Here is a 24305-nt window from a genome sequence, read left to right on the forward strand (position 1 = left end):
AAGTGTTTTTTCATTTCAGTGAAATATTTTCTTCATTAGCTCTCTTGCTTTACTCAAGAAAGTTCTTTATGTTTGATCTAGTGTACAATAATCACTTTTATTTGACCATTTAATTTATGAATGTTTAAACTCTAACATCCAACTGTGAGAGAATGAATTTGATAAGAAAAGGGAGTTGTTTACAATGTTTCACTTCCCAAAATGTCAAGTGGCAGTCAAGTGGCTACTGTTGATTGTGACTGTAATCTTTCATGAGAACAATATCTTGTGCAAACGCCATTATAAAGACCTCATGAAATAAAAAAAAAAAAAAAGACATTTCCTCATGGCTTTGAGCATTGGTTTGAAGTTACACAAATAACAAGACTGTCACAACCTCTCTGGCAAGAGGGAAGATGGTAAAAAAACACTCTCCCATGGCGCATGCCTGTAATCCCAGCTACTCAGGAGGCTGAGGCAGGAGAATTGCCTGAACCTAGGAGGCGGAGGTTGCAGTGAGCAGAGATCGCGCCATTGCACTCCATCCTGGGTAACAAGAGTGAAACTCCGTCTCAAAAAAAATAAAAATAAAAAAAAAATAAAAAACACTCTCCCTTGGAAAGTAAGTCTTATTTCAGTTATCTTTATTTCAGGTTCACTGTCATCCCACTTGTCACTGATGGTCCCCAAAATGTAAGTGATGGCTGTCACTCCTGTCATCTGGTTAATGTGGACCTGATCAGGCTTCTCTTGCTTGTGTAGCTGCTTCTGCCACCTGGTTTCATTTCCAGCACATGATTGCTGTTTATGTGGGTGCTGGGAAGTGGGAAAAGGGACCCCACTGCTGGACAAACCACTCTGCTGTTAAAGACCTTGGCTGAAACATGGGAGAGAACCACAAAATAGGATGAACAGTTTGGATATCATACGCCCTTGGATAAGTACTTCCATCTATTTGAGATTGTTTCGTATAGGTTGATGAAAGAATCATACAAGAAAATGTATGAGACTGTCTAGTATAATACCTAGTATAAATAAGGGAAGAAGCATAGTGTAGAAATTGCCATAATCAGGCCTAAGTTTGAACCCCAGCTCCACCACTTACTTGCTGTGGGTCCTTGGCAAGATTTTCAATCTATGCCTGAGCTTCCTAATCAGTAAAATGAGAGAACAATGCTGCTTACTTGTGGTGTTTACTGTGCAGACAACACACAGAAAGTGCTTAGTCCAGTACCATGAGACATGGCAATAGCTCAATAAGTGGTCATCTTACTGTTACTGTCTGTCTGTAACTGTTTATTCTTATTTCCCTCTAGCTCAGGGGTCCTCACCAGCACTTAATCCACAGAAGTTTCCTGATTAGTCATAAAGAGGAGGGTGGGAGGAAATATTTAGTACAAGTAGCCTCTGGGACAGATAGGGTGAATATTACTTACTAGCAATCTATATCCATCATTATTTCTAAACAAGAAATAGTTACTGTTCTCATTAATAACACTTTTTTTTTGAGACAGAGTCTTGCTCTGTTGCCCAAGCTGAAGTGCAATGGCACGATCTCAGCTCACTGCAACCTCTGCCTCCCAGGTTCAAGTGATTCTCCTGCTTCAGCCTCCTGACTAGCTGAAATTACAGGCATGTGCCAATGTACCATCATGCCTGGCTAATTTTTGTATTTTTTTTTTTTTTTTTTTTTAAGTAGAGATGAGATTTCACCATATTGGCCAGGCTGGTCTCAAACTAATGACCTCAGGTTATCCACCCACCTCAGCCTCCCAAAGTGCTGGGATCACAGGCGTGAGCCACTGTCCCCAGCCTTTGGCTGAATCTTAATAAAAGATTTTGTTTTTTAAACACGGGGAGACTTACAGATTAAAAGGGATTAAAAGAAACTAAGACATTGAAAAAGACTGATGAGGTATACTGCATTGGTTAAGGCAATGCATGAACCCTGATTAAATCCTGGACACTACAATATTAATTCTGGGGACAAGTGGAATTAGGTAGAATGTGATATGGACTGTATATTAGATATTATGAAATTAACTTTCTTAGAATGTCTTTGTTCTTAGAAGATACAGGCTGAAGTATTTTTGGATAAGGTGTAATGATGTCTGCAGCTTACTTTCATATGGTTTAGCAAGCAAACACACACACACACACACACACTCTCTTTCACACACAGAATTAAAGCAACTATGGCAAAATCTTAATAATTGGTCCAATGAGGTTAAAGCTATATAAGAGTTCATTGCATTTCCCTCCCAATTTCTCTGTAGAGTTGAAATTTTCAATACAAAAGTTGGGGAAAAAAACAGCAAAAACAAAAAGTTGAGGGAAGAGGGAATATGGATTGGAAAACCACAGCTCCTCACTCTAATACTATCCTGTGAATTTCCTCAGTGCTTCATTTGCTTCCTGTGGACATATTCTGGCTACACACCAGTGACAATACTGGTAAGATCATTCTGTGAGCACAAGGGTTACAGGAGAAAACGGTAAGTTTCTAGTGGACAATTCAGGAACTAGACAAGATGTTCAATAAAACGTCTTGGCTTCTACTCACACGAATGAAACATTAGTAAGCATCACCACTGAGAATTACCTGGTGACTCTGGGTCATGAGGCCTGCTCACAGCATTTCACATGGCTTATACTTTCTAATTTCTCCTCGCTATGAATTGCCATTTGGGCCATAAGCACTGTCCTTAGGCAATCTAAGGAATAAGAAGTTATCCCCATTTTACAGACTAGACATCTTGTCTGTATCAATGAGCATCTGGTCTCAAATGAATGAGGCATAAGTAGAACCTCCAGTTCTCTACTCTTAAACTTAATTGTATCAAAAACATACCTAGGACCCAAAGGCTACAAATCTGGGCCTTTATAGCAACCACTTAATTATTTCACATTGGAGGTCCAATACATCAAACTACTGAACGGCTGTCTGGATGTGCCGTGGAACAAACACCGTGTAAGTGACAGAAGAGTTGGATTCTAGGCCTTATTCTAGCATTAAAATCCTCTGTGAGCCCTGTTTTCTAATTCTATAAGACAAGGCCAATGACCATAACCCTATCAACTTCATAAATATGAAGGGAATTAAATAAAATTATGTTTAGAAAAGAGATTTGAAAAATTATAAAGAATTTTATGAATGTAACAAATTATTTTTAGGTTTTTAAAATTTTTAAATTTTTTTTGTTGGGGGGAGATGGAGTCTCACTCTGTCACCTAGGCTACAGAGCAGTGGCGTGATCTCAGCTCACTGCAACCTCTGCCTCCTGAGTTCAAGTGATTCTCCTGCCTCAGGCTCCTGAGTGGTTGGGACTGTAGGCATGCATCACCACGCCTGGCTAATTTTTGTATCTTTTAGTAGAGACAGGGTTTCACCATATTGGCCAGTATGGTCTTGAACTCCTGATCTCAAGTGATCTGCCCTCCTTGGCCTTCCAAAGGGCTGCGATTACACGCATGAGCCACTGTGCCCAGCCATTATGTTTTTTCTATTAAATTTTTAGTATAACTTAATTATAAAAGATAATAAAAATTAAGCTTCCTTATAAAAAGCTTTATTTGCGGCCGGGCAAGGTGGCTTACACCTGTAATCCTAGCACTTTGGGAGGCCAAGACAGGCAGACTGCCTGAGCTCAGGAATTCACTCACCACCAGCCTGGGCAAGATGGTGAAACTCCATCTCTACTAAAATACAAAAAATCAGTTGGGCGTGGTGGCAGGCACCTGTAATCCCAGTTACTCAGGAGGCTGAGGCATGAGAATTGCTTGAATGCAGGAGGCAGAGGTTGCAGTAAGCCAAGACTGCGCCACTGTGCCACAGCCTGGACAACAAAGTGAAACTCTGTCTCAAAAAATAAAAATAAAAAAGCTTTATTTGCCTATTCAAATAGACATTTATTTTGCTTTAATCACTATTAAAATTAATCCCTCATTACTCTGGGTATACCAAACAAGACCAATTAATATCTTACAGCATTACCCATGAGAAAGACTAAGGTAAATGACTGTTTTGACGTTCAGACCTGATAATACCCCTTTTAGGAGTCTCAATAATTTGAGTTATTAGTTTCATTTCTCAAAATGTCACCGTGAGGAGAAATCAGAGCTGTGTGTCAAAGGAAACAGTACTTTGACTCATGTGTCATTCTAAGTTTATGTCCTTACTTGGTCCTAAACATTTCTAAAAACTCCCTCCCTAAACATTTTAATTTGGACAACTTTACAGGAATCTTTTTGAAAGTGAAAATATATTATCTTCTCGCATTTAGGCCTTTCACAGGTAAAAGATAAAAGATCTGTGGAAATACTGGAAGGATGACAACAATGGGGATCTGCCCATTAAATATGTTGGAACAGGAGTCTCCATGTGCCTTATCAGAGCAAACTTTTCTTAAATTAGCATTCTGCACTCCCTCCCAGAGTCATGGTGTCTGCAAGTCACCCAGGCTAGGCTAAGCATGATTTTCATTATCTCTGGCAAGTAAGACAACTCAGAAAATTGTGGACATATGTTGTATTAGGAAAGTACTGTTAATTTGGTTCGCAAAAGGTGTAACTTTTACTTCTTTACAAAAATTCGGGCTAAAAGCAGTAAGCCCAAAGGGGCCAATGTAATGAGGAGGAGCAGAGCTGAACATAATATTAGGTAAATGGTGTAACTGCTTGCCCTTTATCTAAGTGCCAAGGAAGCTGGTAAAACTTAGTTTATAGGGAGTAAAGGATGCTGCATGTTTCAAAAGTGCCGCCAGACACCTCAATTGGCTCCATTTCTAAAGGACACTTTACAAGGCCAGGTGCGGTGGCTCATGCCTGTAATCCCAGGACCTTGGGAGGCTGAGGTCAGCGGATCACCTGAGGTCAGGAGTTCGAGACCAGCCTGGCCAACATGGCAAAACCACATCTCTACTAAAAATTCAAAAATTAGCTGGGCGTGGTGGCACGTGCCTGTAATCCCAGCTACTCTGGACACTGAGGCAGGAGAGCTGCTTGAACCCGGGAAACAGCGGTGGTAGTAGCCAAGATCGTGCCACTGCCCTCCAGCCTGGATGACAGAGCAAGACTCTGCCTCAAAAAAAAAAAAAAAAAGAAAAGAAAACCATGCTTATTTTGTAATTTTTTTTTCTTTTTTTCTTTTTTTTTTGAGACAGAGTTTCGCTCTTGTTACCCAGGCTGGAGTGCAATGGCGTGATCTCGGCTCACCGCAACCTCCGCCTCCTGGGTTCAAGCAATTCTCCTGCCTCAGCCTCCCGAGTAGCTGGGACTACAGGCGTGCGCCACCACGCCCAGCTAATTTTTTTGTATTTTTAGTAGAGACGAGGTTTCACCATGTTGACCAGTATGGTCTCGATCTCTTAACCTCGTGATCCACCCGCCTCGGCCTCCCAAAGTGCTGGGATTATAGGCGTGAGCCACCACGCCCGGCCGCTTATTTTGTAATTATAAAAAGACAAGGATAAACCATAATGTTAAAAAGGAAAACACCAAAGAGCAAAGAGCTGCTCTTGCAGCTCTGTTTTGAACAGGCTACTCTCTTTCATTGGTGTACAGATCCTAGGATCTCCTAACTTTATTATCCTAGGGATTCCCTTTGTTTCTTTCCTGTGCTGGATCTCTGGTTTCCTGGATCCCAGATATTCCTTTTTTCTTTTTTGAGACAGAGTGTCACCCAGGTTGGAGGGCAGTGGCGCGATCTCGGCTCACTGCAACCTCCTCCTCCTGGGTTCAAGTGATTCTCCTGCCTCAGGCTCCCAAGTAGCTGGGACTACAGGTGCCTGCCATCATGCCTGACTAATTTTTTTTTTTTTTTGTATTTTTAGTAGAGATGGGGTTTCACTATGTTGGACAGGCTGGTCTTGAACTCCTGACCTTGTGATCAGCCCGCCTTGGCCTCCCAAAGTGCTGGGATTACAGGTGTGAGCCACCACACCTGTCCACTATTTCTTTCTTGTTCTATTAATTTTGATAACACACATCCTTGTGTGGCTTCATGAGAAACGGTGCCTGAGAAATAAAATTGAGAGTTTTTTTGTTTTATTTTGTTTTGTTCTTTTAGAGACAGGGTCTTGCTCTGTCACCCAGGCTGGAATGCTGTGGTAAGATCACAGCTCACTGCAGCCTCAAACGATCCTCTTGGCTGAGCCTTCCTAGCAGCTATGACTATAGGCACACAGCACCATACCCAGCCAATTTTTCTGTTTTTTTTTTTCTGTAGAGACCAGATCTTGCTATATTGCCAGGATGGTCAAAACCTCCTGGCCTCAAGTGATATTCTTGCCTAGGCCTCTCAAAATGCTGGAATTATAGTTGTAAGCCACTGTGCCTGGTCCCTAAGAGCAATGTTTTTTTTGTTCTGTTTTGTTTTTTTTAAGAGTCTCACTAACTCTGTCAACCAGGCTGAGGCTGCAGTGCAATTGCAATGGCACAATCTTGGCTTACTACAAACTCCACCTCCCAGGTTCAAGCAATTCTCCCGCCTCAGCCTCCGGAGTAGCTGAAACAATAGGCATACACAACCATGCCTGGCTAATTTTTTAACTTTCTGTAGAGACAGGGTCTCCTTTTGTTGCTCAGTCTTGTCCAATCCATCATGGGTTTTTTTTTTTTTTTTAGACAGAGTCTCGCTCTGTTGCCCAGGCTGGAGTGTGCAGTGGCACAATCTTGGTTCACTGCAACTTCTGCCTCCTGGATTCAGGCAATCCTCCCACCTCGGCCTCCTAAGTAGCTAGGATTACAGGCATGCGCCACCATACCTGGCTAATTTATTGTGTATTTTTAGTAGAGACAGTGTTTCACCATCTTGGCCAGGCTGGTCCCAAACTCCTGACCTCAAGTTATCTGCCCGCATCAGTCTTCCAAAGTGCTGGGATTATAGGAGCCACTGCGCCCAGCCTCAATCCATCATTTTAACTTATATGATCCTATGGGTTTTTTTTTACAGGGCCAAAGCTGTCTTTCAAGTTGTGAATAAGATCTTTCTGTGAATCACTCCTTATAGCAGCATATCCTAGATGATCAGGGCTACAAAGATGCATATCTACAACAAGCCTGTCTGCACCTTTATAAAAATTTGTGTTTGGTAGCTCTGAGTTCACTGTGTGTCCCAACTGATGGTGTCACTTGCCAATATGAGAACAATATTGAGGCTAAGATTATTAAAAACATTCACATAAAAGACAAGTTAAGAGATACAAGATGTTCTAGTATGAAACAGAGAAAAGAGATTCAGAATAGCCCAAATGAAGTCAGAAATAATTTTCTTAAGACCACAGTGATTCTAGGGAGAAAAAAGGAAATGGCCCAACTTGTTGGGTACCCACTCAGAAACAGATGACTTATACAAATTAACATTCTCAGCTTATGCGTTAAGGCATGTATCATGGAATGAGCAACATATGTAGTCCTTTAGTCCTCTATTCAAAAAATACTTGTAAGTTTCAGATCTTTACAATTCACAGACTTGACACTAGCACAGTTCTACCTTGATGTTATTTTTATGGTTTATCATAAATGGATCAAGGTGGTAGGACTAGGTTAACCAGCAACCAGTATCAGAAGTCATACATATCTTTCTTAGTCAATGACAACAACAAGTAATCATCTTAACAAGTGACTCTTGCCTAAGTCCACTTAGACAGAAAATCTGCAGATACTCAATTGGCCCTTCCTATAAGCTTCCTTTCTAAAGCAGCCGAAGTTTCAGAAGCAAGCCAACATTCTACCAGCCAAGCTGGAAAGGCCAGGAAAAGGCAATAAAGGCAGTAAATACCTGCACTGATCCCCCATGGCGGTCTGCAGCCAAGTGAGACGTCAGGTATGAGGTATTGGTCTGCCGGCTGGGCTGAATTTCCCACTCTCCTCGGCGCTCTGATGATGCATTCTGCTTAGGCATTAGAAAGCATGAGAGCAAGATACGGAAGGAAAGGTGAAGCAACAGCAAGCAATAACAAAATCAAGTACATTTGTGTCCCTGTAGGTTTTTCTTTTTTTTTTTTTTATTTTAAACTAACAACTGTTGGAAAGAACTGAGAAGAAGTTAGCTTGTCTACATTCATTTTCACCTAATGCATTAATACATGACTCTATAGCACATCTTCCTCAGTCAGACACAGAAAACCAATAATGACCAAAAGAGGAAGGAGGGAGGAAAAAACACACCCAAAACTGGGATCATCTTTTCGTTTCCACAAAAGTAAAATCTTAGCAGCCACTAAGCAGATCAAACTCAGAATGTTAAGATTATTGGAAAGGCCGGGCTCAGTGGCTTACACCTGTAATCCCAGCACTCTGGGGGCCGAGGTGGGTGGATCACCTGAGGTCAGGAGTTCAAGACCAGCCTGGCCTACTGGGTGAAACCCAGTCTCTACTAAAAATACAAAAATTAGCCGGGCATGGCAGCACATGCCTGTAGTCCCAGCTACTCTGGAGGCTGAGGCAGGAAAATCGCTTGAACTCAGGAGGCGGAGTTTGCAGTGAGCAGAGATTACACCACTGTACTCCACCCTGGGTGACAGAGCGAGATACCTTCTCAGGGGAAAAAAAAAAAAAAAAAGATCGTTGGAAAAAGGAACCGTCATAATTATAAATTACTTAACTGATTAAAAACCTTTATTTATTTATTTATTTATTGACTGATTGAGATGGAGTCTCACTCTGTTGCCTACGCTGGAGTGTAGTGGTGCAATCTCAGCTCACTGCAACCTCCGCCTCCCAGGTTCAAGCGATTCTCCTGCCTCAGCCTCCAGAGTAGCTGAGACTACATGTGCACGCCATCATGCCTGGCTAATTTTCGTGTTTTTAGTAGAGAGGGGGTTTCACCACATTGGCCCGGCTGGTCTCGAACTCCTGACCTTGTGATCCGCCCATCTTGGCCTCTAAAAGTGCTGGGATTATAGGTGTGAGCTACTGCATCCAGTGATTAAAGACCTTTAATAGGGCCATGTGCGGTGGCTCATGCCTGTAATCCCAGCACTTTGGGAGGCCGAGGCAGGCGGATCACGAGATTAGGAGACAGAGACCATCCTGGCTATCAAGGTGAAACCCCGTCTCTACTAAAAATACAAATACTTAACCAGGCATGGTGGCACCGCGCCTGTAGTCCCAGCTACTCAGGAGGCTGATGCAGGAGAATGGCTTGAACCCGGGAGGTGGAGGTTGCAGTGAGCTGAGATTGCACCACTGTACTCCAGTCTGGGTAACAGAGCGAGACTCTGTCAAAAAAAAAAAAAAAAAAAAAGAAAACTTTAATAGACAGGTAATACAGAAAATTCCTGCATTAGGAGTCAAGACAATATGTGTTTTCCTTAATAGGAAGTCCACTATTCTTGAAATTAACCTTCATGGGACTTTGTACTAAGATAAAATGAGTAGTAGCAGCGGCTGGAATATGCTCTCTTACCTAAAGGAACGAACAAAGTATCTCTCCAAAAGCAGGTTCACAGGTCAAGAATATGAAAAGATACGTTAAAACTAAAGCTATGGGCCAGGGGTGGTGGCTCACACCTGTAATCCCAGCACTTTGGGAGGCCAAGGCGGGTGGATCACAAGGCCAGGAGTTTGATACCAGCCTGGTCAACGTGGTGAAACCCCGTCTCTACTAAAAATAAAAAAATCAGCCTGGCATTCTGGCATGTGCCTGTAATCCCAGCTACTCGGGAGACTGAGGCAGGAGAACTGCTTGAACCTGGGAGGCAGAGGTTACAGTGAGCCAAGATTGCGCCACTGCACTCCAGCCTGTACAACAGAGCAAGACTCTGTCTCAGAAAAAAGAAAAGAAAATAATAAAAATAAAGCTACATTGTTTGCCAGGTTCTTCTAGCTAACAGTTTTTAGAACAGAATTAGAAAAAGTTTACTTATTGAAATGATACTATGAATTATTTTCTTCTAGAAAGTAAAAGGAGGGCCGACCTTCAACTAAAAACCTGTTTGGATTCTGCTTTCACCTTAATGTCACAGGCTGTCTTCCTTCTTTACCTGCTTTTTAGATCTCATACTATTGTGATCTTGCTCATATGTGACTTTTGTTCAGAAGAATCTGTTTAGGTGCCTCTTCCCCTGTGCCAAATGGCTGAGGAGGTGTTAACATCATGATGCTCAGCTGTAACAATCCTAAGGCTCTAGAAAAATGAAAAATGAGTAGTTGGAGAAGCAGCAATGAGGGATTAGTAAATCAAATTTTAATTGCTGTTGATATAAACAGCTGCAGGGGTTAGGATGTGATATTGCTGCTCTGCATGAAAATCAGTAAGGACTATAAATCTTACAAATGTTCACAGCTATAAAAGTTGTATTCTATAAAAAAGGAAAAGCAAGGAAGTAATGGTTTGAGGGTCTATATTCACTCTCCATATTTCAGTATCTCATTGACAAGAGTTGCTTAAAGCTCACCTGTAAGTCACCAAAAAGGCATTTCTCGTAAAAATCAAGAGCTTTGTACACCAGCTACAATTTACTCATTTTTATTAATGGAATATGAAGTCATATGGACAAGAGTATTACAAAGGATCCTGGTCATATTTTTTCTGCTATTCCTCAGAGAATAAACATATTCTATGAGAAGACAGCTGTATGAACTTGCTCTGTAATCTTATAAATGAGAGGTTTGATTTTATGCTGCTAGATATATTAGACAGAATCAAAGCTACCCCAAATATTCCCTTACTATAATTATTTCTGCCAACAAAGATTCAAATGTTTCATTTTCCAAAATAAGACTATAGTGTACAACATAATCAGAATATTTTATAAACTATTTTTTTTTTTGAGACGGAGTTTTGCTCTTGGTGCCCAGGCTGGAGTGCAGTGGTGCGATCTCAGTTTGCCGCAACCTCTACCTCCCAAGTTCAAGCGATTCTCCTGCCTCAGCCTCCCAAGTGGCTGGGATTACAGGCAAGCGCCACCACACTCAGCTAATTTTGTATTTTTAGTAGAGATGGGGTTTCTCCATGTTGGTCAGGCTGGTCTTGAACTCCTGACCTCAGGTAATCCACCCACCTCAGCCTCCCAAAGTGCTAGGATTACAGGCATGAGCCACAGTGCCCGGCCGTATTTTAGAAACTTACTGACATTGTCTATATCCTCAGAGCACTTAGTATCATTTATTCTGACTGCTGGAGATCTTAGAGTAAATCTATTCTTGTAATATTAGAAATAATATCTATAACTAAACCTATTAGTGATAGCCTTTTTCAGTTCTGTAGAACTTTTTATTTTTGTAATATTTAAATATAATATTTAAGCTCCTAAACTATTATATAGTACTGTCAGTTTTCTAAAACCTTAAGTGCTTAAAAAACATCCAGACATTGATAAGCCATTTAGTGCTGAATTTTAACTCAACACAATTACATCTTATGAATGCTCTCTGTTTTTGTGTTTGTTTTTAAGGCAGATAAAACAGAAAATGGCTAGAAATGTATGTTCATGTATACTCATAGGCTTTTAAAGAAAACCCTGGACAGCTGATCGACAATTATTTCCTTTTTTTTTTTTTTTTTTTTAAGACAGGGCTTCACCATGTTGGTCAGGCTGGTCTTGAACTCCCGACTTCAGGTGATCCACCCGCCTTGGCCTCCAAAGTGCTTGGATTACAGATGTGAGCCACCACGCCTGGCCAATTATTTCCATTTTTACTGAATTACACATCAGAACTCTGGTTTGATGCTACTGTCTGCATCAAACAATTTGTTTGATTCACAGGGCTATGTGGTTCTTTATATTCATTCTAGTTTAATAAATAATTTGTTGAAATATTTAAGATTTTTGTTTAAATGAAAATAGCAAGACATTTTTCAAAGGCCTAAAAATCACACTCCATCTCCATTCTCAAAGCAATATGCTATGTATCTTTTAAAGAGAGTAAACTAATGATAACATTCTAGATTGCTTCATAAGTGCTTCTACTATGATGAAGGAAAAACACACTATACCATACTACTGCCCGCCAAGGCCTTCTGTATCTGTTGAAAGCATCAAAACTAAGTACAGACATGTACCTAGGGGTTGCCGGTTTATTACTTTGGAAACTAGTTTTCACTAAGATGTTAAACTCTAGGGCTACTGTTTTCTGGAATGTAAGAGCTTGGACCAGAATCTAGGGGGTGACATAGTAGAAAGGGCCATTTTCAGTTTCAGAAAGCAACAGAATGCCTAAGAACTACATGAAACCAAAGAAAGTTGATAACTACAGCAGTCTGCTAGTGTAACTTTCCCTGAAAGGTATTCTAGGCAATACTGTCTACACAAGAGTTATGATTAAGCCTCATCAGCACAGTAGCTAGTTAGATGAAGCAAACCACTGGAAGAGATCAGCATGTAAATCCTTCATTCTTAAAGATCACTCCTGCATACATATCTAACTAAATAACACTCAAGAGATCCATGGGTAGAAAAGTCATTCAGCAAAGTCAGTTTCTCTGCATTACTTCAAAAGTAGAGGTCCACATAGAGTATGTAAGTCCCCCAGAGTAGGAGCAGGAATCTCCAGTAGCGGTAACTCCTTGGGGTAATGCTTTAAAATCTTCAGTTGTGATTGCATTACCTTCGTGGAAATTACTGATTTACTATGTAGTAGGTAAATCTTGAAACAAGAAAGTAGCAATCTATCATAGCATAAATGAAAGGTAAAGGTAATAAAAACAGTTGAGAAAACATAGAAGACTGTTGGAAGAGTGAAAACACCCACCTATGCCCTATGTCAGAGGAAACAAATCTTTCTCAGCAGTCATTTGGCCGTAGTAGAGAGTGACACTAACAAAGGGGGAGGAAAACACAATCTGAAGACATCTCAAGTATCATCCCCATCTATGGCCTGAAAATTATTTCAAATTCTTAGTGGGGATAAAGTTACTATTCTGAAGCAAAAGGAGGGCAAACAACCTTTCTCTTGTAGCAAAAAAAAAATCACCAGGCAGCCATGGTGGCTCATGCCTGTAATCCCAGCACTCTGGGAGTTTGAGGTGGGCAGATCACTTGAGGTCAGGAGTTCAGGACCAGCCTGACCAACTTGGTGAAACCTCATCTCTACTAAAACTACAAAAATTAGCCAGGCATGGTGGCATGTGCCTGTAATCCCAGCTAGTCAGGTGGCTGAGGCAGAAGAATCACTTGAACCAGGAGGTGGAGAGATTGCAGTGAGCTGAGATTGCACCACTGCACTCCAGCCTGGGCAACAGAGTGAGACTGTCTCAAAAAAAAGAGAAAAAAAAAAAGTATATACTTGAAACTTCCTTCTATTAAGCTCATGAAACAGAATCAGTTTTCCCATTTCAGACAGGGGTTATGCCATGTCTGAATTGTCATTTGTGCAGAGATCTCCTGTATTCTATAAACTTTATCAAATATGAGGGAAGTTTAAAAATCACTGAGAACAACCTGAAAGAGGGATTATTCCCAGGCTCAATACTATCCAGAGACAAGAGTATCAATTCTGTGATGCTTTTAGAAAATTGAGGAAACCACCCTAGAAGTTTGCAACTCTCTATTCAAACTTTGCCCTATCCTTACTCACAACGGTGTAAGATACATCCCTAGGAAACGTTGGTTTATCTAGGTAGGATTACTTTGGAATCACCGTTTCCTCCTACAAGGAGCTGGGTTAGAATATCAGGTGTCTGCTGAAATACAAAATACTTAAGAATGCATACATAAAGAAAAAAAAACTTTCACTATGGAATAGAGAATTAAGAGAAGAGGTGAACAGCAGTGACTAGGTGATAGAACAGAAGATGTTAAGGAACCAATTTTCAGTTTTGCACTTGATAGGTGATAGAACAGAAGACGCTAAGGAACGAATTTTCAGTTTTGCACTTGCTTGTTTCAAAGTTCCCTTCGGAGTAAAGGTCCCAGAAATGAGGAGGGGCAGCCCTATCCTGCATTGAGCTCTATGTGGAGCTGTGGCCATCCTGTGGCCAGGATGAGTGTGCAATCTCTGTGACTGTGTTCCTACTAGATGGCAGGCAACATGTTAGGAAACTGAACACAGGTCAGAAGGAGGAAGGTTATCTTTGGGCAAACTCATCTGCCCCTTCAACTAGCAAACCCTGAGCCTCAGTCAGAACTAAACAGTACTCCGGCTGGGCGCGGTGGCTCATGCCGCAATCCCAGCACTTTGGGAGGCCGAGGCAGATGGATCACAAAGTCAGGAGTGCAAGACCAAGCCTGACCAACATGGTGAAACCCTGTGTCTACTAAAAATACAATAATCCCAGCTACTCAGGAGACTGAGGGAGAGAATTGTTTGAACACAGGAGGTTGCAGTGAGCCGAGATTGTGCCACTGCACTCCAGCCTGGGCAACAAAGTTAGACTCCATCTTAAAAAAAAAAAAAAGGACTAAACAGTACTCTGTAAAAAGACAGAAATGGATAACTAATCAGCTTTTTTTTTCTCCTAAAGGTATTCATTTTATGAAGATCTCTGACTACCTTGGCTATTTAGCAATCTAAACTCTCCTTTAGAAAAATTATGTTCATAAAAAGCTATTCAGTAAGCATGATAGCACTAACCCACAATACATTTTTCTTTTTCTTTTCTTTCTTTTCTTTTTTTGAGATGGAGTTTTACTCTGTTGCCCAGGCTGGAGTAGAGTGGCACAATCTCAGTTCATTGAAACCTCTGCCTCTCGAGTTCAAGCAAGTCTCCCATCTCAACCTCCTGAGTAGCTGGGAGTACAGGCACCTGCCATGATGCTCGGCTAATTTTTGTATTTTTATAGAGATGGGGTTTCACCATGTTGCCCAGGCTGGTCTTGAACTCCGCAACTCAGGTGACCCGCCCACCTCGGCCTCCCAAAGTGTTGAGATTACAGGTGTGAGACATCATGCCAGGCCCACAATATAGTTTTCTAAGGCTATATGTCCTTTACATACATTCCTTTACAGTCTAGATACAAACAAATCCAAACCACTCTTTTACTGGAGGCATACCTCCTTCAGACCTGATACAATTTGACTCTTTCAAATTCTGTGTTTATTTTTATGTGTATTATAAGGTATTGAGTGAAATATGGTTTTTTGGAAGAATGAGAGATTACCTTTACTGATCTTTGATTCATATTTTCCTGTCAAATAGGAGAATTAGCAAGGGAAGAGTCTACCTAGTACAAAATTACAAATAATAAATTATTTCCCTTAAACATATGCTACACATCTCTTTTCGCGTAGTGAATGAAAGAAAAAAAACTAGACACCTATGCTCTACATACAAAAGCACAAAAAAGAGTAAGTGACATTTTGGGATTCAGTATCAGGGGTAGGACACCACGTCTGTTACAGTTTAAAAGCTCTTAATAGTCAATATGACTCTCTCCAATGTCAAAATGGGATCTGTTCTCTCTAACCTGCTAGGCTAAGTAGCCCTTCTTTTTCACATGCCCACATAGAAAAGAAGCCCACTGTAATAACAGAGGTCGGCCAGAGAAAAAGGACACACTATCATAACTCCTGAACCTTGTGGTGTAATGTTTATGTAGCATTTATGTGAGTAAGGATTGTCACAAGCTTGGATTTAAAGTACTGAAAGGGCAGGAAGAATGCTGCTGCATGCACATAGTAGTCAATTCAACAGTCTACATTTAGTGTGTTGAACAAGCATACTGAATAAAACCTATGACAGTACAATATGTTGTACTCTAATATAAGATCTGTGAATACTGGCAGAACTTACTTCCTGGCTAAATTTGATCAGATAATGCAAAGAAAGTTTTGCCAGTTAGAAGCAGACAGATCTATTAAAGTTTTCACCCCCTTTCTGCTGGATGGTAATGCAGAGTTCTTTAGAGAGGAATCAGAGCCATGGCAAGATTTACATCTTTTAGAACTGGGAAAGGACAAATCGGAAGTACAAAATGATGAAAAGACTAATCCAACTGGGATCCTTCTGAATGGATCTAGCTTTTAGGAATATTTATTCTATCCAAATTCATTGTTTAATAATAGTTATCTAGTTAGGTAAAACTGTTTTCAAAAAAATTGTGCTTGGCCAGGTGTGGTAGCTTACACTTGTAATCCCAGTTACTTGGGAGGCTGAGGCAGAAGGATCGCTTGATCCCAGGAGTTTGAGGCAGTGAGGCCCTGTCTCTACAAAAAATAAACATTAGCCAGGCATGGTGGTTCACACCTGTAGTCACAGCTATTTGGGAGGCTGAGGTAGGAGAATTGCTTTAGCCCAGGAGGTCAAGGTTGCTGTGAGCTATGATCATGCTACTGCACTCTATCCTGAGTGATGGAGTCGGATCCCATCTCTATTAAAAAAAGTGCTTAAGTATCTGGTATTAAAATAGTTTTAAAAGGTAGATCCAATATATGTGAGTTTAAATGTAGTCTTTTAGGAACCATATTTGGGATCTGTTATTCTATATAGCTAAACCAAACAGTACTCAATCCAATATACCTAAAATCTAAATGAGCAAAGCACAATTTTCCAGAATACAGGAAAATAGGATTCTTGTTGTGAAGGAAAAAGAACTTACATGATCACCTGAATGTTCTTTTTTTTTTTTTTTTGAGACGGAGTTTCGCTCTTGTTGCCCAGGCTGGAGTGCAATGGCACAATCTTGGCTCACCGCAACCTCTGCCTCCCAGGTTCAAGCAATTCTCCTGCCTCAGCCTCCTGACTAGCTGGGATTACAGGCATGCACCACCCCACCCAGCTAATTTTGCATTTTTTAGTAGAGATGAGGTTTTTGCATCTTGGTCAGGCTGGTCTTAAACTCCTGACCACCCAGCTCTGCCTCCCAAAGTGCTGGGATTACAGACAGGAGCCACCGCACCTGATGATTGCCTGAACTTTCTTTACAGCGAAAGACTGCTGTGTGGTTTTTTTAAACACCCTCCCTGTGAGCAGGCAATCCAGCCCTACTCTAGCTGCCAAATAGAGGTAAAATGGCTCTTTGTGGAAACAGAAAACAAGCAGGAAGAAAAGCTTAAAATTTATTTTTCAATAAAGGTTAAATAAAAATCTATGCTATAAACAAGTATCTTTTTACATACGCACCCTTCATTTGGCAGATTCATTCATTCACTCATTCATTCAAACAAGTATATATCAAGTGTCCACTATTCTAAACATTGGTTTGGGTGTTAGGGTTAAAGCAGTGAACAGAACAATAAATACCTCTGCTTTTACAAGGCTTCAATTTGAGAATGCTGATGCCCTAAATAGGTTAAATGTCCTATGGCCAAAGTCTTGGGATAAGATAAAACCAAGGTCTGAGCTCTTCTTTCTCCTTCTACTCTAAGTATGGGACTAGAGTTTGTTGAACCCTAGGCTCACTAGGGCAGATTTCCCAGAATAAGGAGACTCTTTCGGCATTATCATCAGTGTCATCTCTAGCCCCTGACTCCCAAATATCTCTCTAGTTGTCTCTGGAGACCCATCCTCTGCCTGTTAGACCTCTTTGGGTGGAATACATTGCTAGTATTTCAAACTCAGAATGCCTAAATTCAAATTCCAAACAAGTTCCTCTACCAACTTTACCATCTCTAGTAACAGTACCACATGCCTCCTAGTTATCCAGGCTCAAGATCTCTGCAACAGCTTTGACTATTCCTTCTCTCTTAATCCTAACATTCATGTGGGCTGCCAATTCTAGTAGATCATATCACTGTAGAACTGTTTAATTCTCTTTCATTTTCCCTATTACTACCCATCTAGGCTGCCTTTACCTCTCAAGGGAATTCACTGCCTGCTTATTGTTTTCCATGTTTGCTGCCAGGCTAGTACCACATTATGTGCCAAAAGATTTCAAAAGCAGAGTTTTAATCATATCACTCCTTTGTTTAAAAACCTTTAGTCCCTATTCCTACTTAAAATAAGCACCAATTCTCCAGCCCAGCATTCCGGGAGCTTCACCAAATGGTTTCAACCTACTTTCCTAGCCTTGTTTCCTATGACTTCTTTATTCACATCATATATTTTAGAAAACTGAACTAGATACATTTGTTGCTGATCATATATTCTTTCTGCTTGGACTGCTTCTTCCATCTCATTTAATTTCGCTAAGAGCATGTCAAATGCAACTTCTCTCATCAAATTATTTGTTCTGCTCAGACTAGATGAAATATCTCCTTCCAAACCCAGATGACAATAATTTGCAACTTGGGCTGTTGATCTGTTCTGGCTTGTGTTACAGTTATCTGGCCAGTTGACTTATCTACTTGTCTGCTCTTTGAGGACAAGGACTCCCTACTTACCTTGGTATCCACAAGATATACTTTCTTTTTTTGAGACAAAGTCTCTGTCACCCAGGCTGGAGAGCAGAGGCACAGTCTTTGCTCACTGCAACCCCTGCCTCCTGTGTTCAAGCGATTCTCCTGCCTCAGCCTCCCAAGCAGTTGGGATTACAGGCACGTGCCACCACACCCAGCTAATTTTTGTATTTTTAGTAGAGACATGGTTTCACCATGTTGGCCAGGCTGGTCTTAAACTCCTAACCTCAAGTTATCTACCCACATCAGCCTTCCAAAGTGCTGAGATTATAGGCATGAGCCACCACACTGGGTCCACAGGGTATACTTTCATGTAGCAGGTCCTCAGCACAGGTTTACTGAGTCAAAGTTGCTGATAAAAGGTTAACTGTTCCAAGGCTGGGTGCGGTGGCTCAAGCCTGAAATCCTAGCACTTTGGGAGCTGAGGCAGACAGATCACCTGAGGTCGGGAGTTTGAGACCAACAAGGTTGGTCTGACCAACAAGGAGAAATCCTGTTTCCACTAAAAATACAATATTACCCGGGCAAGGTGGTGCATCATGCCTATAATTCCAGCTACTTGAGAGGCTAAGGCAGGAGAATTGCTTGAATCCGGGAGGTGGAGGTTGCAGTGAGTCGAGATCACGCCATTGCACTCCAGCCTGGGCAATAAGAGCACAACTCTAAAACTCTGTCTTAAAAAAAAAAAAAAAAAAAAAAATGGTTAGCTGTTCCTAAAGTCAATACCTGTCAATCTTGCTCAGGGAGAAACTGTATTTCTTTCTTTTGCTATTTTCAAAACTTGAAAGGAATTAGTCTAGAAAATCATCCTGTTTTCAATTCTTAGAGTAATAAAAGAGACATATTTGGCTACAAATTTCTTTAAAAAAAAAAAAAGAGCATAAGAATACAACCCTAAAGATGGAACAAATGTAAAATGTAACACAGACAAAGATGGTGTAAAGGTTGAACAGACACTAGAAATCCATCACCCACAGTGCATAGTGCAGAAAGAATTTCACCCAGCAAGGATTCGGAATCCTACTAGAAAGGAGGTACAAAATTTACATGAACATGGAGGAACTCCAATCTCTTAGAAGCCACAGGATACTAAAAACTCTAAAATTAAAAAAAAGTAGGGTCAGCCGTGGTGGCTCACACCCGTAATCCCAGCATTTTGGAAGTGGGAGGTGGGCAGATTGCTTGAGCCCAGGAATCTGAGAACAGCCTGGGCAACACAGTGAAACTATCTGTACAGAAAATACAAAAAAAAAAATTAGCTGGGCATGGTGGCATGAGCCTGTAGTTCCAACTACTCAGGAGGCTAAGGTGGAAGGATCACTTCAGCCCAGGAAGTTGAGGCTGCAGTGAGCTGTGATTGCACCACTGTACTCTAGCCTGGGCAATAGAGTGAAATCTGTTCTCAAAAAAAAAAAGAAAAGAAAAGAAAGAAAAGAAAAAAAATATGTATCAAAGAGAGATATTCAAGATTCAACTTTTCAAAAATAAGCATATTAAGTACAGATGAGATTTTCCTAAAATAATTATATACCATGGTCAGATAATTTTCATTGGAAAGTACACTGAAATTCACTGCAACCTCTCCCTCCCCAGCTCAAGCCATTCTCCTGCCTCAGCCTCCCAAGTACCTGGAATTACAGGCATGCGCCACCACAACTGGCTAATTTTTGCATTTTTAGTAGGGATGGGGTTTTACCATGTTGGTCAGGCTGGTCTTGAACTCCTAACCTCAGGTGATCCACCTGCCTTGGCCTCTGAAGTGTTGGGATTACAGGTGTGAGACATGGCACTGGGCCTCATTTTTCATTATAGAGTAATAAAACTTCATTTAGAATATTTTAGAATATATTACTACACTTCCAATACTATTTCTGTTAATATTTTGATCTCCTCCAATTGATTCTGCTTATTTCCCCATCCCCTCCAACTCAGTTTACTATAATCCAGTTTATTCAATAAAGGATGTGAAGTAGATCTATAACCATGCGTTTATAGGTAGATAGGTAGATCATTTCTGTATCTTTGCTATCAATGACAATGCAACAGTTTTATGCACATAACCTATACTTTGGGTTGTTTTATTGATTGAGTTCAAGAAATAAGGTATTTTATCAGAGAGGAAAATAACTTCATCAAATTGTTTTCTAGCCAGGCATAGTGGCTCATGCCTATAATCCCAGCACTTTGGGAGGCTGAGGCAGGTGGATCACCTGAAGTCAGGAGTTCGAAAACAGCCTGGCCAACATGGCGAAACCTCATCTCCACTAAAAATACGACAATTAGCCAGGGATAGAGGTGCATGCCTGTAATCCCAGCTACTTGGGAGGCTGAGGCAGGAGAATCGCTTGAATCTGGGAGGCAGAGGTTGCAGTGAGCCAAGATTGCGCCACTGCACTCCAGCCTGGGTGAAAGAGTGAGACACTATCTCAAAAATACAATAAAATTACTTTCTAGGGAATTTGCATCAGTTTGCAAAATCAACAGCAATATGTCAGTTTAACTGTGCTCTCACCTGCACTAGCTATTAGCTTTTAAAAAGGGAGGAGTGGGAGAGAACTGCAGAAGTCAACAGTCTTTGGCTGTCAAGCTAGAAGTCAGTCAAATTATAAGTCTTAGACAATTATTTTAATTAAAGGATGTGACTATGACTTTTTGCCCACCGATTGGCTCCTTTATATTTACACTCTAGTACATGGCTTTCCTTCCTTTATATACTTTTTTCTTACCCACCAAGCCACACATTTTGCCAAAAGTATATACTTACTGGTGAGAAATATATTTGTGGGTGTACTCCATTGTACATATGTGTGTGTGTGTTTGTATATACTATTCTTAACCTATATACTTGCACATGTGTATCTATGAAATAATAAATGTTTTTGTATTTTCTTGCAAAAATGTCGTTAATACAAAAAAGTGAGGTCAGAAGGAAAGGAAATAAACTAATTTGCTGTGTGATAATTATTTTTAAAATACATAATCTGTTTATTATGCTTTGCTTATTTACCTACTGTGGTCTCTGTTTTTCTCTTGGCAACATTTTTAATATAAAGATAAAAATCCTATGTCATATTTACTTCCCAAATATATAAGCCCTTTTTAAAAATAGCAAATTTGTTGATTTTGTTTTGGTTTGTGTTTGGCCTCATCTGTCTTTAAGCTGAGAGATGTCCCTCATTTAGACCATTAGTTTTCCAAACAATGAACACTGCAGGACAGACGACATGACCTTCTCTAGAGTGTCCTAAAGCAAAGCTCAGTCTTCACTGCAGGGCCATCTCAAATCTTGACCAGCTCTATAACTTGCCCAGGCAGAGGAACAAGGGGTGGTGTGGAAGTTCCATGTCATGCCCAAGTCAGCTAGAAGTCCAAACTACCTACCCTTCATAACCAGCAAGGAACAACCAGACCTGGCAAGAGCTTCAGAGTACAGATGAGACCCAAAGTGGGCTACCTGATACATCCTGTATGTCCAATAGGTCTTTTTTTTTTTTTTTAACTGCTCCTTACCAAGCAGGGCTACTCCATAGGCACTGTGCCCAGGGTAGCCTCCAACAGGTCTTTTGGTCCTATCATAGATGCCTCAGATCCTAACTTATAGCTAGGTCCCCCTTCAGCCAACAGACTCTGACAGGCCCACACTCACTTTTTTTTTTTTCTTTTTTGAGACAGGGTCTCACTCTGTCACCCAGGCTGCAGTGCAAAGGAAGGTGCAAGCAATCTCGGCTCACTGCAGCCTTGACTTCCTGGGCTCAGGTGATTCTCCCACCTCATCCTCCAAAGTAGCTGGGACTATAGGCACATGCCACCATGCCCAACTAACTTTTTGTATTTTATGTAGAGACAGGGTTTCACCATGTTGCCCAGGCTGGTCTTGAACTACTTGCTCAAGTGATCTATCTGCCTTGGCCTCCCAGAGTGCTGGGATTAAAGGCATGAGCCACCACAATTGGCCAGACTCTTTAGAGTGGATGCTTCATATAAGGCACCTGACCACATCTCAGTGCAACTATACATGCCCTGAGGGTTGCTTGAAAGTCATACCACACCTGTAGGAAATGGCAAGCATTTGATCTTTATTTTCAGTATATACATTAAAGCAGAGAAGCTGAAGAATTTGGGTTTTAATATTAGCCATGAAGAAGGGGAGTGTCTGAAAGAATGAAGGATCAACACATACCTGATTTCGAAGAGGCTGCTGTTGTGATGGCCGATCCCGGTGTGTGTGGCTTTCTCGAGTTATTGCAGATGCACCAGAATCTACATGAACTGACCCTACTGGAGTAGGCTGGAAAAATGAAACAAAAAGTCAAATGGGGGAAACAGGTCCACCTTGATGCATGTGCAAAGGACAGAATCATTATAATTCTAACAGAGTAGTAGTTATTTTCAGCTACCAAGAGCACTTTCAAGTTGTCTTGTCTTCTCAGCTTGCTCATCTGCAAAAGAGAGGAAGCCTGGTCCTCCCTTTATATTAAATAGTTCGTTGAAGAGTAGCTTACCTTCAAAAATAAAAAACTATCCTCCAGTGATATCTGTATGGCCCTGTGAACCTCTGACCAGGACAACAAGTCCAAAAGCTTCCTATGATGCTGGGTTCCATTCCTACAGAGGCCAAGTACCTTAACAGTGTATGTAGCATCAACTTCTGAATCATGGGGCCTGGTGTGGTGGCTCACACCTGGGAGGTCAAGCCAGGCAGGTCAGGAGTTCAAGATCGGCCTGGCCAACATGGTGAAACCCCATCTGTACTAAAAATGCAAAACTTAGATGGGCATGGTGGTGCATGCCTGTAATCCCAGCCACTTGGGAGGCTGAGGCAGAAGAATCACTTGAACCTGGGAGGCGGAGGTTGCAGTGAATCAAGATTGGCATCACTGCACTCCAGCCTGGGCAACAGAGTGAGACTCTGTCTCGAAATAAAACAAAACAAAACAAAACAAAAACAAATAAAAAACACTTCTAAATCATTCAAATGAAACTTCTCCTAACCTGGCTCAAATTCTGGTATCACAGGACATACAAGTTATTATCTTCCTATATGACTAGGAAAAATACATAACTCCTTTCTACTTCTGAACTAGTAAGAACAACCTATAGCAACACCCTGAAAAGGCTGGTAAATATACAGTCTACAATCAAAGGAAGATTTTTACCAAAGATCCAAGCAGAAAGACCAACAAGTAAAGGTGTGAGGCAGGGCTGGTTGGAGAAAGGAGGTAATGAGGTAAAAACAAGATACTTACAATAGGTCTCCCAATCCAATCATAGGCGAAGTCAAAGGTGTAGCCTTTCCTTTCAAAGAGGTCTGTGAAGAGGGTCCGTAAATACTCATAATCAGGTTTTTCAAAGAAGTCTAATCGCCTGACATATCGAAGGTAGGTTGCCATCTCCTCTGTTCGAAAACAGATGAAAGGCCATGCTCATTAGCTGCATGCTTTCCATAGCAATTGTGGGGAAGCACTAGGCCATAAAAGGGTTATTTATACAGACGACTTGACACTGTTTTTTTATGGACTAAATAAAAGTGATAAAATCTACTTTGGTCTGTATCGCGAAAGGAAATGTTTATTAGCTAAACAGTACCCTTATTTCGAGATATCCGGCCATGGACTCTACTCGCTTTCAAAGCTCAATCACACTGACTGGAATGTCTTTTTAGTATCCCACCTGGAAAGTTCTCACAGAGAGCTTCAATGGGAGTATTCCTTTTGGTGTCACCAATTTTTTGATATCTCTCTTTCAATGTTTCGGCCTGTAGAGAGTAAAGAGAGAAAGTTATTTGAAAAGAGGTCCTAAGCATTGGAGATTCAATATGTTTTTAGAGACAATGGCTGTTGCACTCAAATTCGCAGTATTTGTTGGTCTTGATTTTTTTTTCTAATACTAACAAATAAGAAATGTAGTAGAAATTATATATTTAGATCTATACAAACATGTGCTGTGCTCTGGAAAATTTTACTTGTGAAACTATTTAGTAGTCTCAGATAAACACCATCAAATATAACGGTTGAGTGGCTAGGGTAAGAAAATAATATTATGTGGCGATATTTTCAAAATTCAGTAATCTCCCATGGCCACCATAATTCAATGTGATTCAGCATTCT

At 40.9% G+C, this 24305-nt stretch overlaps 1 protein-coding gene across 8 annotated transcripts in view; it reads right to left on the reverse strand.

The window, feature by feature from the left end:
* CSNK1G1 (casein kinase 1 gamma 1) overlaps nt 1-24305 on the reverse strand; it is a 180625-nt gene that overhangs the window by 16429 nt on the left and 139891 nt on the right. For 4 of the 8 annotated variants that reach the window (XM_021666212.2, XM_021666213.2, XM_012443020.2 and 1 more), the window contains 4 exons: nt 23869-23953; nt 23445-23593; nt 22379-22486; nt 7760-7870 (listed from right to left, as the gene is read on the reverse strand). In XM_021666212.2, the coding sequence (XP_021521887.1) occupies nt 7760-7870; nt 22379-22486; nt 23445-23593; nt 23869-23953 (453 nt within the window). Of the gene's footprint in view, nt 1-7759; nt 7871-9083; nt 9201-9965; nt 10109-22378; nt 22487-23444; nt 23594-23868; nt 23954-24305 lie in introns of those variants that run through there. The other 4 variants (XM_012443022.2, XM_012443023.2, XR_001105836.2 and 1 more) reach the window with 3 other exon arrangements.

This window comes from Aotus nancymaae, unplaced genomic scaffold (assembly GCF_030222135.1).
Source record: "Aotus nancymaae isolate 86718 unplaced genomic scaffold, 86718_ANA_hifiasm-v0.15.2.pri h1tg000041l, whole genome shotgun sequence".
NCBI classification, from domain to species: domain Eukaryota; kingdom Metazoa; phylum Chordata; class Mammalia; order Primates; family Aotidae; genus Aotus; species Aotus nancymaae.